Source organism: Mytilus galloprovincialis, chromosome 10, assembly GCF_965363235.1.
Source record: "Mytilus galloprovincialis chromosome 10, xbMytGall1.hap1.1, whole genome shotgun sequence".
In the NCBI taxonomy this organism is placed as follows: Eukaryota; Metazoa; Mollusca; class Bivalvia; order Mytilida; family Mytilidae; genus Mytilus; species Mytilus galloprovincialis.
Window position 1 is genome coordinate 30,933,901 of NC_134847.1, and position 17,618 is coordinate 30,951,518.

Sequence of the window (17,618 nt, forward strand, 5' to 3'; positions counted from 1 at the left end):
TTTTTCAATATCAGAAAATAATATCTGGCTAAGTGAACCACTGTTCAAAGTTAAAGACTCATGACACTGATCTTTAAGCTCTTCCTTCCATCGGTAACTATTATATGAGTTGTTTGACGTACCATTGTTACGCTCAGGCTCTTGTGAATCGTGCATTATGCACAGCAAGCGAACATGTAAAAGCGCGGGGTCACTTAAAGAAGTGAAGTTACAAACAATAAACTGGTCTATAATGTGTAAAAAGTCTTATGGAGCCAATAAGTAGTCCACAACACTCATTCCCCGGGAACCACAAAATGTATAGTCATTAGCTAAGCCATCCTTATGCCGACCGTTCAAAATACGTAGACCAGTGCTTCTACACAGATTTAACAATTTTAACCCGAACTCATTAGTACTTTGATCTGGATTTCTTCATACTGGTAGATTTGTGTCACTTAAATACCCCAAAATATGGTTGAAACTATCAAAAATGGGGCCACATACATTGTCATTTATTATAAAATCATTAACTATAGCAGTTCGTGCATTCATATCACCTAGTAAAAATACTATTGAAGTTTCTGATGAATATTTTTCAACAGAATTTAACAAATCATAGAATAATATACATTTATTTCCCGTGCCTGAGGAAAATATGAAGATTTGTTCACCCAAGAAAAATCTTATTTCACGAGGGCATCGCCCGAGGGAAATATGACTTTTCGAGGGTGAACAAATCTTCATATCTCACGAAGCCAAGGGAAATAAATGTTTTATTCCACTGCCTATACTTTTTTTTTTACTTCTGAATATAAAATTAACATAATTGTTTCCTTATTCGTTTTGTTTTATTACTAAACACAACATACACAATGATAATCAGTACCGATTTAAAAGTAATAATTGATTATTTATTCTTTTCTATTTGTTTTTAGATTTGAAATAATTTTTAAAATAAAACCTACATATATCAAAATAGTTTGCTTGAATTGATTAACATTTGTCATTTTATGGGTGTTTATTGCTGACTATGCAGTATGGGCGTTGGTCATTGTTGAAACCTTTACTGTGACTTAAAGTTGTTATTTTTTTTTGTCATTTGGTCTCTTGTGATTGTCATTTGGTCTCTGGTGAAGAGTTTCTTACTGTTAATCACACCACATCTTCTTTTTTATATTTAATATTTGTAGATCTTGTCTTACTGATCATTCTAACTATTCAAATTTGTCCATCGATTCATCATGATCAAATAACCAGACTATAGATGAAAACGCAAAACATTGGTAGAATAATCATTACTTTGACCTTAAATGGTTTACCTTAACAAATTTTGACTTGGATGGAGAGTTGTCTCATTGGCACTTATACCACATCTTTTTATATCTAATTAAAGGAAAATAACTCCAAAAATAGTTTTCTCTCCATCTTTTATAGTGACCCCCTAATTAAAAACGTGTACTTCAGTGAAGATGGATGTCAGAAGTTGCATTCAACTGATATATTTTATTTGTGGAGCATGTCAGTTAACTGCTAGTAGTCTGTTGTTATTTATGTATTATTGTCATTTTGTTTATTTTCTTTGGTTACATCTTCTGACATCAGACTCGGACTTCTCTTGAACTGAACTTTAATGTGCGTATTGTTATGCGTTTACTTTTCTTCATTGGCTAGAGGTATAGGGGGAGGGTTAAGATCTCATAAACATGTTTAACACCGCTGCATTTTTGCGCCTGTCCCCAGTCAGGAGCCTCTAGCCTTTGTTAGTTTTGTATTATTTTTAATTTTAGTTTCTTGTGTACAATTTGGAGCTTAGTATGGCGTTCATTATCACTGAACTAGTATATATATTTGTTTAGGGGCCAGCTGAAGGACGCCTCCGGGTGCGGGAATTTCTCGCTACATTGAAGACCTGTTGGTGACCCTCTGCTGTTGTCTTTTCTATGGTCGGGTTGTTGTCTCTTTGACACATTCCCCATTTCCATTCTCAATTTTAGCTGGCATGAGGTATCATCCAGAAATTTTCAAAACTTTAAACTATAACAATAAGTCTAACCAAGCTTGGACTGGTGATAAAAATAGCTTTATTGACCTTTCAGGAAAAAAATAATGAACAATCTTTAAAATCTGATTTGATAATTTATTACACGTTTGTATAGGTGACAATCAAGAATTATTACACAACTTATGCAATATGTAAATAAACCACGAATAGTGTATTATCAGTTCTAAAATTGCAGAATGTGAAATTTAAATACAATATACACATGTACTTTTCCCTGTTTTGTTTGCAATTGATTTGCATATGTTTTATTGGCGGACTATGGGAGGCTACAATAGGTAAAATATCTGTCAATCAAACACTTGACAGTAAATGCCCTACAATTTTTTTTTTACTTATATTATAAATGTTTCATACATACATATCCAACGAATTTAATAACAACAATATTTTAACAAAATTTAATTACACAAAGGAACAAATCATTTAAAAAATTAAAATGACTGAAATTTTAGGTGGTAATACAAAAAAAAACATGCACTTAATTAACTTGAATATCAAGATAACATCACATCCTTCTAAACTTGTGTAAAACAGCTTGATCAAAAACTTTAAGAAAAAACTTATCTTTTAATTTTTCATGCAATAAATGAAAGTCCAAGAATAGCTCCTTTTTTGGAAACAGAATGGAGCCTAAATCATATGACATAAGTATCTTTACAAAAAGTTTTAAATATGAAATGAATTCTAAAACATGGACTAATTGACATGTGTTAATTGATTGAAATTAATAAAGAATTTACTTTCTGTAATTTGTGCTATTTTCACATTTCCTGACCGGTGTGAGAAAAATATTTCTCCTCAGTAGTGAAATATCTGTTCTCGGCAAATGATAGGTCAAAATTTGATTATGACATCAAAATGTTTTGTTTTCTTCTGAATTTTCCTATTGTGATGTAATGAAAAAAGGCGACCTTGCCTGATGACGTCGCATATAGAGAACACAAGTTTCTGAAAATCTTTGAAGAAGAATGATCAAAATCATCAGAGAAACAGATTCCGACACTATAACTGGTGTATTACGATATTCCTCCCCTCTTGACTGTTAAATTTTAATTATTTAAAAAACTCTTTAAGCCTAGCGCTTTAAATAATAAAATTTAACTGTCTCGAGTTGAAAAATATCGTAATACACTTGTTGCAGTGTTGGAAACTATATATTACTACTCAGACAAATCTTTTTCTTTAAAACAATTATTATCAGAATAAAATTTAAGAAAATAACAAGATAAGAATTCATGTATTTGTCTATTTATTCATAAATTTATTTTCTTTGAATATTTTTTTTCTTTTTTCAGTTGTCTTTGGACAGGCACTTAATTTTCCAACGGCATATGACAGTTAAATAAATAATGCCAAGACTAGCTTGCTCTTAAACATATAAATATCACAGTTTATCAAACTGTATGCAGTTATCATTCATTCAGAGCTTCACTCACACAACCACACACATCCACACAAATACACGATCTACACCTATAAATCTTTCAGTGCTGCTAATTGTTTCTCTATATCATCGTCCGTGACTCTTGATTTGGAAGATTCTCCTAATTTTCCTCTGTGCGCAGAAGGTGCATCTACCATCTAAATTAGGATAAAATAAAAAATGTCAATGAAAGTCAAACTTGCATAATGTTTATCAAGAAAGGGATATTAAAACTCATTATTCAAAAACACACATACAAAGCCATGGTAAACCAGGTGCTCCGCAGGGCGCAGCTTTATACGACCGCAGAGGTCGAACCCTGAACAGTTGGGGCAAGTATGGACAAAACATTCAAGCGTGATACAGCTCTGAATTTGGATTGTGATCAAATTTTTGACATTACATGGGTTTTTTTTACACAAAACAAATGTCAAGATTTTACAAATCAATTAAAGATATCTTCTTATTTAAATCTAAAATTAAATAGTTGACACAGCATAGGTTTCTGACACAGAATGAATGTGGTCTAATGAACTTAAAAGTTTTTTTTTGCCTTTGAGCAATTCACTATGCTGTTGAATATTAATCCTCTCAAAAAAATGTTTGAAGAAATTTTCTTTTTATTTATGAAATCTGAAATGAGAAAAATTTACCCCCCCCCCCCTTTTTTCACATCCCCGTTTCCCTTTTTCCAAAACTGATATTAATTCAAATTTCTAATGGAGTTTGCAACAATAACTACTCTTTTAAATACATCATAAAATATTAAAATGTAAAATAAAGTGCTTGTTATCACTGAATGGTAAAGATTGGTTGGTAGTAAAAGTGAATATACATTGTTTATTGTATAAAACAATAAAAAAAACTTCATCAGCAACATTTTATATTGGCAAATTTCCAATGAAGTTATTTACATAAAGTTATTGGCAAATAAAAATAGAAAATGACATCATAGTCATGTCTGGCAAATTTCCAACATACATTATCTAAAACATTTTAGATAAGATAAGGAAAAAAAGCTTCATCAGCAACATTTTATATTGGCAAATTTCCAATGAAGTTATTTACATAAAGTTATTGGCAAATAAAAATAGAAAATGACATCATAGTCATGTCTGGCAAATTTCCAACATATATTATCAACTACTATTCTATACAAAGAAAGATAACTCCAATTGAAAATTAATTGCTATTGCACAATATTGTGCAATTAGATATTTCTTGCTATTGTGCAATACTGTGCAATTGAAAATTTCTTGCTATTGCACAATACTTGATATGGAATCCTGATTTGGACCAACTTGAAAACTGGGCCCATAATCAAAAATCAAAGTACATATTTAGATAAAGCATATCAAATAAGCCCAAGAATTTAATTTTTGTTAAAATCAAACTTAGTTTAATTTGGACCCTTTGGACCTTAATGTAGACCAATTTGAAAACTGGACCAAAAATTAAGAATCTACATACACAGTTAGATTTGGCATATCAAAGAACCCATTTATTCAATTTTTGAAGAAATCAAACAAAGTTTAATTTTGGACCCCCATTTGGACCAACTTGAAAACTAGGCCAATAATTAAAAATCTAAGTACATTTTTAAATTCAGCATATCAAAGAACCCCAAGGATTCAATTTTTGTTAAAATCAAACTAAGTTTAATTTTGGACCCTTTGGACCTTAATGTAGACCAATTTGAAAACGGGACCAAAAATTAAGAATCTACATACATAGTTAGATTCGGCATATCAAAGAACCCCAATTATTCAATTTTTGATGAAATCACACAAAGTTCAATTTTGGACCCTTTGGGCCCCTTATTCCTAAACTGTTAGGACCAAAACTCCCAAAATCAAACCCAACCTTCCTTTTATGGTCATAAACCTTGTGTTTAAATTTCATAGATTTCTATTTACTTATACTAAAGTTATGGTGCAAAAACCAAAAATAATGCTTAATAGGGCCCCTTTTTGGCCCCTAATTCATAAACTGTTGTGACCTCAACTCCAAAAATCAATCCCAACCTTCCTTTTGTGGTCATAAACCTTGTGCTAAAATTTCATTGATTTCTATTTACTTATACTAAAGTTATTGTGCGAAAACCAAGAATAATGCTTATTTGGGCCCTTTTTTGGCCCTTAATTCCTAAACTGTTGGAACCAAAACCCCCAAAATCAATCCCAACCTTCCTTTTGTGGTCATAAACCTTGTGTCAAAATTTCATAGATTTCTATTCACTTAAACTAAAGTTATAGTGCGAAAACCAAGAAAATGCTTATTTGGGCCCTTTTTGGCCCCTAATTCCTAAAATGTTGGGACCAAAACTCCCAAAATCAATACCAACCTTCCTTTTGTGGTCATAAACCTTGTGTTAAAATTTCATAGATTTCCATTCACTTTTACTAAAGTTAGAGTGCGAAAACTAAAAGTATTCGGACGCCGGACGACGACGACGAAGACGCCAACGTGATAGCAATATACGACGAAAAATTTTTCAAATTTTGCGGTCGTATAAAAATCAAAGAGCAGATTGCTCTGACGGATACGATTGCCGTTGTTTCGTTGACACATGTACATGTATACATGTAGCTGGATAATATTATTTTCAAAACTAATTCAACTGCACATGTAAAATAGTTACAAAATATTCAATCCCGGATAAAAGTGTATGAACAATGCGATTAGGCCTATTGTGTTTTATTTTTGTACTATCAATTCCAAGTTTACTTTCCACAGCAGTCACTGAGACTCAGAGTGAGAGAAGGTATTTCACTTCTTATCTTATCACCTATTTTCCTACGTTAATTCTAGGAGGAACCCCATTCCTAACTCTTTAAATATTTAATTTCCTTTCGGTCAGTGATCATGACTCCTTTCCGTACACATTTATCGGTTTAAATTTCGATCATTTTTAATATAATACACTTTATTGACAGAACGAGCTAATACTCGACCTATTGTTTTAATTCAGAATTCACGGAAGTTACTTCCAGAAGGGAGACAATTGGAAACAATAATATGGAAGACTCCATTTTGCCTGAAGGGGTGTTCTACGATGTGGACTATATTTATTTTCATTTAAATGATGCATATGATTTAAAATTATGCAACAATAATAACCTTCAATAGCAGACATACATAGAAAAGATCCCATGAGTTTAAAATTAATTAATTGAGTAGGGAATCCAGAGCAACCATTCAATCGAAAACCCCTCAAAGTCAAGAAAACTATACGCATGCGCATAATTTCCAAAAAAAACCTGGAGCAAGAACGTATATTAAATGTTTATTAAACGACCTAGATAGTTCTCTATTTCTTTATGGAAGTACAATCTCAAATATCAGTTTCATAAAGGTAAAATATAAGAAAAACTCCACTTCAGTTCTTATATGACAGAAATAGATTTATCGGAATTCAGAGAACTCTCGCATTTTATCAAACTGGGAATTCCCTCTAACGTGTTTCTAAATTTAGAAAAACACTAAATATAAATACTGCGTAATTCTGATTTTCCGTGTTGTTAAAAACACGCATATAAGTCAAGGGAATTATCAAACATGAAGATTATGAAAAGAACATTATAGGAAAGTTGTTAAAGTTCAATCCCTTTGTTTGTTTTTACCTTTAAAGCAAGACAATCATAAGAATCTGAGATGTTCCTTAATGTTTAGAATAAAACGATTGACGTGAGGGCAATGCTCTGAGCCACCAGTATAAGTCTACAGATTGCTTGAAAGCAATCGTATCCCAATAATACAATCAAAATATGGACAACATTGGTGGTCTTTGGCTGTTGTCTGCTCTATGGTCGGGTTGTTGTAGCTTTGACACATTTCCCATTTCCTTTCTCAATTTTAACAGTACACAGAACACAATATAGAAAACTAAAGTCTGAGTAAAAATAGATTATTTCAACTTATCATCTGGGATCTTTCTTAAATGAATCTGGCTTAAATATTAAATAATGTTCATAAAGTTTGATTGATTTATCATCCATTTAGGTGGTACCAAACACCTTGACTATATTCAATTTGACTTGTTTAATTTTCATAAAATTTTGACAAAATATTTACTTTGAACCTTTGACAAATATATAAAAAAAAAAAAACAACAATAAAATTGAACCACACACTTTATCAGAAAATTTACATTGGATATATAGCAGTTTGACAAACACTTAATTTGATCATTGAGAAGCTTGCAATAGAATGTGATTAAAACGTTCAGCTGATCTTTACAGAGTTATCTCCCTGTGTTTTGTACCATTTTAAAATGTGTTAGGAATGTGAGGACTTATGACTCCCTGCTGTCATTAAGTGTTTTCCCTCTCAAGACTATAATGTTTAGTTCATTGTTGATTATATATTTAATGCAACTTTTGATGCTATTGGGCTTTTCGTGGAGGTAAGTTTATAATAAGAGTTATTATGATTCATACATGTATATCTTTTTTTCAGTTGATGTTCCTTGTAACTTGTTTCAAAAACTAATTAATATACAAAATAACTTGCCCAGAGCATCTTTGGGGTTGAATAACCATTCAGTGCAAACAAATTTATACCATTTTTGTAGTGAAGTAAAAGATAGCAAGCAATCTAGTTTTCTTTTAGAGGTGTACAATTATATCTTTTTTTGTCATCAAAATGTCAGGAATCTGATGTTCAGTAGTTGTCGTTTGTTGATGTAGTTCATAAGTGTTTCTTGTTTTTTATATAGATTAGAACTTTTTTTCCCTCGTTTGAATGGTTTAACACTTGTCATTTTTGGGGTAATTTATAGCTTGCTGTTCAGTGTGAGCCAAGGCCCCATGTTGAAGACCATACTTTGATCTATACTGGTTTAACTTTTACCAATTTTGACTTTGATGAAGAGTTGTCTCATTGGCACTCATACCACATCTTCTTATATCTGTATATTTTATTTTGTATGCCATGGCAGTGGCAGAGGTGGCATTAGGTTCAACCCTGTTCTGTCTGTAAGCCCCAAAGTTAGTTTGTGTTCTAAACATAAATTTGCCTCAATATTATGCTATGAAACTTATAAGCAAATCTAACTACCAACAAACATAGACCAAGTTTGAGATTTGGGTGAAATCACTTTCACTGTTCTCAAGTTATGTCCCTTTATATTTTCAATAAATATTTCATTGCATACCTTTCCTGAGATTTCAATACCAATTTCATCCAGAACCTGTGATACAACTGCATCTTCTTCTTCTTCATCTCCTGATTCTGTTAGAATATCATCTAAGGTGTCATTTACTGAAAAATATCAAACATGATTGTGTTAGAATATCATCTAAGGTGTCATTTACTGAAAAACAAAAAGAAGAAACTACATTCTATCAAATTCTAATTAGACTATTTTTATAATACTCTCTTTTGACACCATAATTTATATTTTTTTTTCAATAGGCTACCTATCTTGTGATTGGACATTATGGATTACCTGTTTAATGTTTTCTATACAGGTTTAAATCATCAGAAAACAGTCATTTCCAGACCAAATTGCTTTAAGGTGGTACCCAACACCTTCACCAAAATTTATTTGGCTCGTTTAATTTTCATAAAATTTTGACAAAGTATTTACTTTGACCCTTTGACAAAAATATAAAATTTTCAAAAAATTTGATTCAACCAATTTATCAGAAAAATAACATAGGTTACATAGCAGTTTGATAAACACTAATTTTGATCATTGAGAAGCTTAATATTTCCTTAACAACACGACGTAATTAAAATGTTTAGCTGATTTTACAGAGTTATCTCCCTGTAGTGTTAGGTACCACCTTAATTATATATAAGAAATTTCACTTCTCTTGGATGCTCTAACTTGAATCTCGGAACAGTATATATAACTGGAAATAAATCTGATATGCTTTTCAGTATAAAATTGATAAAATCTTGGACTCCCAGAGACCTAATGCGATTTATGGATTTTAGTAGCATCTGACTGAAAAACTAACAGAACTGTTGAATAAATTAACCTTATAGTTCTAATTGTAAATAAATACAATTTTTATCATAAACTTAAATAGGTATATTTTGTCATATAAGATGACTAAAATAAGTTTGATTTATTTGTTGTAAAGTGTTTTATAAATTATTATACATGCAACAGTTTATGTGAATTTTAAGAATTCAATCTGATCCATTTTCCTTTTACCCTGTTTGCTTTCTGTGATGAAATGAATGTGATTTTAACATATATTTAAAGTGACAGAATACAAGTTTGATACACTGGCATCACTATAAACTAGTTTGAAACACATTTTATAGATATTATCAGAAATTATTAGGATAATTGCAAGTCACTTTTAACACATGTCTGTTTCCCTATCATACTCTGCTTGACTGAGTAAATAGTCAGTAATATGAAATAAAGTCTATATAAATATCTGTCAGAATATTTTTCTTGTGTGGTAAATACTGAAAAAGATTTAAAAGGATTCTTCAGAATCCTAAGTCAAGTCTGCTATTAAGAGTAAAATTGTAGTCATGTTGAATGCCAAAAACTACTTTTATTGGTAAAATACAGAAAAAAATATTTAAAGAAGTTTATTTATTATCTTTCAATGCTATTTCTTGATCTTGAAGAAGCTTTTATCCAAGATTCAAGATCTTTATGTATAGGTTGACAAAATCGTATTTAAGTGATTCTAATATTTTGCTTCATAAAAAATAAAACCTATACCAAAGTTTCAATTATGAAAGTATGAAAAAGTTAACCTTAACCCAGACTGTATCAATTTAAACTATAATTCTTAATGAAGAATGAGTGATTAACTTGAAAATATCGAATAGATTATCAAACTTCAATTTTCTTGTTTTGCTATATATCATATAGAAGTTTACCCATTTCTTCTGTCATTCCCATTTTAGCATTCTCTCTTTCAAAGTCTTGCATTGTCTTTGCCATCTTTACTGGATCCATAACTTTGTTCATCTGTTGCATTGTCTGTAAAAATATAATTTTATAAATTAACATTTTGTATTATTCTTTTTAAAACAATTACAAAATGATTATCAAATTGACAGAAAAACAAGAACAACGCATGTATGTGATCTGGGGTTTCTCAGACAAAAAAGTAAACAACAAAATAATACAACAACCATAATACAGCAAAAGAGAAAATCTAGTTTTAATTCATCAAAGATGAAATTGGCAATGATCAACAAGATTTCACTGAATTCTACTGTGAATTTCAAAATCTATTTATGAATATTTCATTAAAAAAACCACGAATAAAATACTGGACGGAAAAACAGACTACATTATCCAACAACAACATTGTGAATCTCATTATATTCATGAGATACATGAACCCTACAAAATTTCAGAATAAATCTTGAGTTATTTCCCTTAATATACAAATATTTATTTTGTTGAATGTTGGGGTTAAGATGAATTGTCAATAGAGCAAATGGATTAACACAAATATTTTTATATTATTACTTTGCCAATGTGTAATTGCCTAATTGTGCATTCATGCGACACAAAACAGTGAACCAAATAAAGCATACTGCCGTTACTCTTACCTTTGTGGTAGTCCCCATTGCACCAGCCATCTTCATATTAGAATGCATTAACTGAAATAAAACACTCAAATAGTGTAAAGTGCTTCAGTTACATGTACCATTGTAAGTCTAGCAATGCAGTTCTAATACATATTTCTATCAATCTAATTTTGTTTTAACTAAGTTAATTGGAAAAAAAACTCATCTGTCAGTAACTGTGAGTAATCTCAATTCTTTATGTTGTGCATATTTTTTGTAAGGGATGTATAAATACCCTGCCACATCTTGTTTGTGTTTCTATTGCATTGTAAATGTATTTCTGCTTTGTATCCATCTCATGAGTTAAGCCTTATTCAACTGATTTTTAATTTTTTCTTATGTTGTACGGTTACACCATTGTCCAATGTCAAATGTTAGGACATGATTTACCCAGCCATTCTATATGAACCTGTCCCAAGTCAGGGGTCTGTAATTCAGTGGGTGTTGTTGGTTCAAGCCTGTCATATTCATTGATATTTGCTTTTTGTAAATTGTTTTGTTATAAATTAGGGACCTTGTTTTCTCAATTGAATTGTTTCATACTTTTCATGTCAAAACCTTTTAGATTTGATTTTATAGTAAGGGTTTTCCTCCTTGTTAAAGGCAATCCAGTTGCCTATAATTGCTTTCATCCACTTTGTCTGAGCTTTGGGGGATAGTTGTTTCACTGGCAATCATAACATGTTGACCTATTAATCATAACACGTCTCCTTTTAATATCATATTCTTTGAATGCACATTATTCATGTAACTCAAATTGTCATTTAATTAATAGAAATTCTCTAAATGAATAAAAGTTAGTTACTTTACTCAGTGAACCATATATTCCACTTTTATACCCACTGAAAGATTAACGATAGTGAAAATACTGATAACTTGTCAAACAAAAAACAAGTTTAACCAGGCGGCAATTTTGCGCCTGTTCCAAGTCAGGAGTCTCTGGCCTTTGCTAGTTTTGTATGATTTAACTAGGAAACATATTTTTTTAGGGGCCAGCTGAAGGACACCTCCGGGTGCGGGAGTTTCTCACTACATTGATGACCCATTGGTGGCCTTCAGCTGTTGTCTGATCTATGGTCGGGTTGTTGTCTCTTTGACTTCTTCCCCATTTTCATTCTCAATTTTAAATTCATGAATATGTGGCAAAAAGATTGTGTATTTCTGTATTTCTGAATTATGTTTTTCTGAATTTAAAGCAGTTTTTGTGGTTATCTGGCAAACTGGCAAATACAATTCTAGTACCGTAATTAAACAGCACACTTTTAGCGTTAAGTGGTAATAAAAATTTGGCTTACTTATGCTTTGTCATAATTCTTACCTTCTGTTGATTGCCTATTGCTCCTACTTTGCTGCCCATTGCAAAACTCTTTGTTTTCTGTTTCCTCAAATTTACTAATTGTTTTGCTAGAACTACACATGCCTAAAATAAGTAAGAGAGTTCAGTTAGACACCTGTGTTTACTGTTATATAATTAATCATTCATGCAAAATAAATATTTTTTGAACATGACAAAATTGATGTTGTTTTTTTAATAACATTCTATATAATAATGTGAGGAATGTCAATTTCAATCTACAATGAATAACTCAAACTTTCAAGTACAATACTGTTGATCACTCAGATATAAATAACTTATCTTATTATTTCTCTATCTAAATGTCCCTTTCAATATCAAATAACCTTTTTGTTTCATAAAAATTCTTTGATCCTAATAAAGTATTGCAAATTTCTAATCACTGGTCCTATTGCAAGTAAAGTGAACATCCAGCTAACATGTTTAACCCCGCCACATTTAGTAGGTATGTGCCTGTCCCAAGTCAGGAGCCTGTAATTCAGTGGTTGTCGTTTGTTTATGTGTTACATATTTGTTTTTTGTTCATTTTTTGTACACAAAATAGGCCGTTAGTTTTCTCGTTTGAATTGTTTTACATTGTTATTTCATAGCTGACTATGCAGTATGGGCTTTGCTCATTGTTGAAGGCTGTACAGTGACCAATAATTGTTAATTTTTGTGTCATTTGGTTTATTGTGGAGAATTGTCTCATTGGCAATCATACCACATCTTATTTTTTATATTTAAATGCAATTGTCTCCATCTATTTAGAAGGGAAAATATAAGTTTCCTTGAGTAACAATGTTCATGGTCCTGGTGTAGGGATTATAGAATTCGATTTGCCTTTTGAATACAATACAAGATGATTAAACTGTTTATTTATCCTTTTTATAACTGCATTGTTTTAGGTTTCCATTTCATTCAGTGTTTTGCTCAGAATTTTCAAAAAGCATGGAAATTAACATAAGATTAGTTTTCCAAAAAATATAGCACCATCATGACCATGGCCCTCTATACCATGTATACATTCTATTATAAAATCATCCAAGATAGCAGCATGGTAGAAATATATCACCAGTGCTTTAACATGTTTAAGGGCCTGGGGAGAACACTGTCATGTCATCTGTGGCAAGTGAATTCCTGTCAAAGGGAAGTGATATTCAAATGTGAACTTTGCCATGGACAGGTACAAATTATACTGGTAGAGAATTTATCTAAATCTTTTATTGTAGAAGTAACCTAAACAAATTCTTACCTGTTTATTATTCTGTTTTGCAGCTTTTTTAATTTCCAATTCCTGTAAAATATAAAACATTAATTTGTTTAGTTGACACTGTCATAGAGGGTGGTAAAGGGTTATTTTCATGCAACCTGTTTTGCCAGTTTTTTTCACGTGCAGCCGTGAAAAAGGTTCCTTCTTCACTTATTAGACAAATATGATGTAAAATTGTTGCGATTTTCTTGAAACGGAAATTGGGGAACTGATAAGACTGACATTTTTTATCTTATGTTGTACTGTTACATGTGTAACATCACTGTCTAAGGTTAGGAGAGGGTGAGGTGCTCAAACAAGTTTCGCCGTTGGAGTTTTGTATTTTTGTTGTTTTATTTTTGTCCATGTCATGAGTCAGTAATTCAGTGGTTGTAATTTGTTGTATATATCATATTTGTTTTTCAAATAACTCAGACTGTTGGTTTTCTCATTTTAAATACATTACATTTGACTTTTTATAGGTTAACGCTGCTCTGCAATATTTGCCCTGCTCATTGTTAAAGTTCATACAAGGATATATATACCGGGTAGTTGTTAAATTCTTTTATTTGGTCTTTGGTAACTCATCGATTCTCATTATCATACATGTACCATAGTTTGTTTGATTTTCCATTGAAAAAGTGTAAGGGTATCTTCACATGTACACCATCTTCGTATTTCATATGAGATATTATATTGAATAAGAAAATTACTTGTAATGATTAACATGAATTGGAAATGTTTTTTCTACATCTATAAACTATCAATGTGAAATTACATGTAAGCACTTTCATCTATGAGGGGGGATAGGAGGGGTCTTGATCCCGATATCCTGGACTTGAAAAAACGAAATCCAGAGGTTCTGAATTTAAATAAAGCAAATCCCGACATCCCGAAATCCGAAAAAAAGGATTCCCGGATCCCGAAAGGGTCAATCCCGAAATCCCGAGCTTAAAAACACCCGATCCCGGTGTCCTGATAAAGGTCCTATCCCCCTCATCTATGTAAACATGGTTTATGGCTTGTTTATTCGGTGTGAGCCAAGACTCACTGACTCAGTGTTGATGACCATATAATAGTTTACTTTTACAAATTGTGATTTGGATGGAGACAAAGAGTTTTCTTATAGACACTCATACCATATCTTCTTATGTCTATTGAGTAAACCATAAACATGAAGAAATAAAAAGTTAATATTTTTTTTCAAATTTCAAATATTAATTACCATCATGTTGATTACAAACTTTTTCAATATGAAGTTAGATAGAAATATTACTCTTTTCATGAGATAACATTATTTAATATAAAATAGAGAACAGTTTTAAAGAGTTACGGTTACCTAATGATAAATTTATTTGTTTTTCAAAGCATGTGTCAAATGGGTAACGAAAAGCAAATAAGCAGATTAAACATGCAAAATACTAAAACAATGCATGGTTTCAAGGTAATTTTTCTTATTCAAATTAAAATATATACATATACATTGTACATACATATGTATATGACATGTAAGAAAATATTTGATAATTAATTACAAGTTTCTTTTCTTCAAGTTCCAGCTTATGCCTGTCTCTTTCTAAATCTCTCTGTGTTTTTCTTAGAACTCTGTCATTCTGTTTTATTGATTCTAAAATAATAAGATTTTAATATAAATCTATATATGGGCATTGTTTATATAGGATAAATTCAAATGCAACAAGTATACTATACATATAATACATTGTAATAGATGCTTGTTTTCTTTTTCTACATGTATTTCTATTGAGCATATACATGATATATATGTGTTGTACATGATACATTTACACACCTGACACGTTTGACAGACCCATTCGGCCATTGGTTTAATTTAAAAACTGGTTCTTTGTCAAATACATGTACTTTATAACAAAATAAACACATATTATTCTCTAACCAGACTTACAGATGACTGGAATCAGCTACATGCATGTAGATACACTGTAAGTTAACAAGACAGTTCACCATGGCTACCGTCACAGAAACAAATCGACTCCATGTTTTTTTTTTTTTGACAAGTTACAATTCCATTGGAACAAGTAAGTTTTAAAATATTTATATCAAAACATAGATTAAAACTATGTTGATCACTGTTTATCATGTTAAATTTCAATTTTTATAATGGGAGAAAAGAGAACATTAAAATGAAGCTTAAGTAAGTAAGTTATAAGCAATACCTCAAATGACCGAATAACACTGTTTTTATCCGAATGTTTAAAAGTCACCAATATCATGTATTAAAATTTCAAGTATTATTAGGTTATTACAAGTGTTATTCAGTAATTCAGATAAATAATAGTGTTATTCGGTCATTCTTCATGTTCTTGTAACCCATAAAAAGAATCCTATTTTCCAAGAACTATTACCAACTGGAACAAACTACTGGATAACATTGTAAATTGCACTTCAGTAGACTCTTTCAAATCTTCAATTTCAAAGCATCAGTATTAACTCAAAACATCTTACTTAATTATACAAAACATGTTATTTTTTAAACTTTTTCATATTTTTTAAAAATTGTACATTTTTCAATCTACAAATGTATGTCTTGTTGTAAGTTTCCTCCTGTGACATAATCTTCAATTTGTTGAAGGCAGTCACTAAATGGTAGAATAGAATAGGAATCAAGTTAACTCGTACCAACGGAAACTCGTACCATGTTAACTCGTACCAACTTAAAGTCGTACCACTTGGAAGTCGTACCATTAAAAATATATTAACTGACTGGCTATTTTGCCCTTACCTCCTTCGTTTATCATTACAACTAAAAAAAAAACCTTCACTGGCTATGCAACCCTTGCTCGGTCGGTAATCATACCTTGTGCAAAATATTATATATAAAAAATTTAATACCTTTAACATGTTGGTCATAAACAATTTACAACCTTTAAAACACACTAAATTAATTCTTTCAGTGAATAAAATTCCTTCGAGAAACAAAAGAAAAGTACCCAAATCTATTCAATGTAACTGATTTGGAATGATTAAAAATTAAATCCAATGGTTATCAGTATAAGTTTAAAAAAGAATGATTCAAGGGAAACAACAAATCAAATCTGCCAAGGTATTGTCTATATCTAATACACATGGAACATTAGCTACAGATTGGTATTGAGAATAATAACAGTATATATTCATAATTAAACACCAATCAAATGCATTTAAATAAGTTGGTACGAGTTAGCAGTGGTACGAGTTTACATTGGTACGAGTTCTTTTTTAGTGGTACGAGTTCTTTTTTAGTGGTACGAGTTGACGTTGGTACGAGTTTACATTGGTACGGGTTAACTATAATTCATAGAATAGAATAAGATTGAATAGAAAACTTTCATACTCTATAATCTATTAACCAGAGAACTTTTTACTTGATTAAACATTACTTATTTCTTTAGAAAAATAGATTGACAGAATGTGTCCTCTTTTGCAGATTTAACATGAATCTACAAATGTATAGTCATTTCACAATGTTCACGCCATATCACAAATAGTTTTATACAATAAACAAAAAATATAAATATGTTGTGTACAGTTTTCCGTTTCTTATTTTTATGGTCTCAAGTTTTAATCAAGCTTACGTTCTACAGTTGGTTTCTTTGAGAAGAACGACATTTCTTCAACTACTTGTATGCTTACACCTTGATATGTATAATATTGTTTAGAAATGAGTCAACTAAACCTATTTTAAATAGCAAAATCACAGTTTTCTTCACATGATTGTGACAAACCCGGAAGCAACAAACCAGAGCGACACCTAGATTGATTGGTTAAGATAAAAACCTTGAATGACACTAACACGATGATGACCAAGGACGGCCTTATATAGAATTTGCATGTACACTAGTGCTTGTGATATTTTAAGAGTCAATTTTTACTATGTATACAGTCATTGGACAAAAATGAGTTCCCACTCCAAAAATATCCTATCATTTCAACTAAATTCAATATTTTTCAAAAACATATTACCAAGTAGGCTAAATACACGGCCAATGGA

The 17,618-nt window shown here is 31.0% G+C and overlaps 1 protein-coding gene across 1 annotated transcript; it reads right to left on the minus strand.

Annotated features, from left to right (window-relative positions):
- Positions 1–2,098: 2,098 nt before the first annotated feature.
- LOC143047369 (charged multivesicular body protein 2b-like) lies at positions 2,099–17,371 on the minus strand. Its single transcript, XM_076220406.1, has 8 exons — positions 17,203–17,371; positions 15,145–15,236; positions 13,613–13,654; positions 12,343–12,444; positions 11,007–11,057; positions 10,323–10,425; positions 8,623–8,729; positions 2,099–3,625 (listed from the first exon to the last, which is right to left on the minus strand). The coding sequence occupies exons 1-8, from the start codon at positions 17,234–17,236 to the stop codon at positions 3,518–3,520; spliced, it is 639 nt and encodes a 212-aa protein (XP_076076521.1). The 5' UTR covers positions 17,237–17,371; the 3' UTR covers positions 2,099–3,517.
- Between the last annotated feature and the right edge of the window lie 247 nt (positions 17,372–17,618).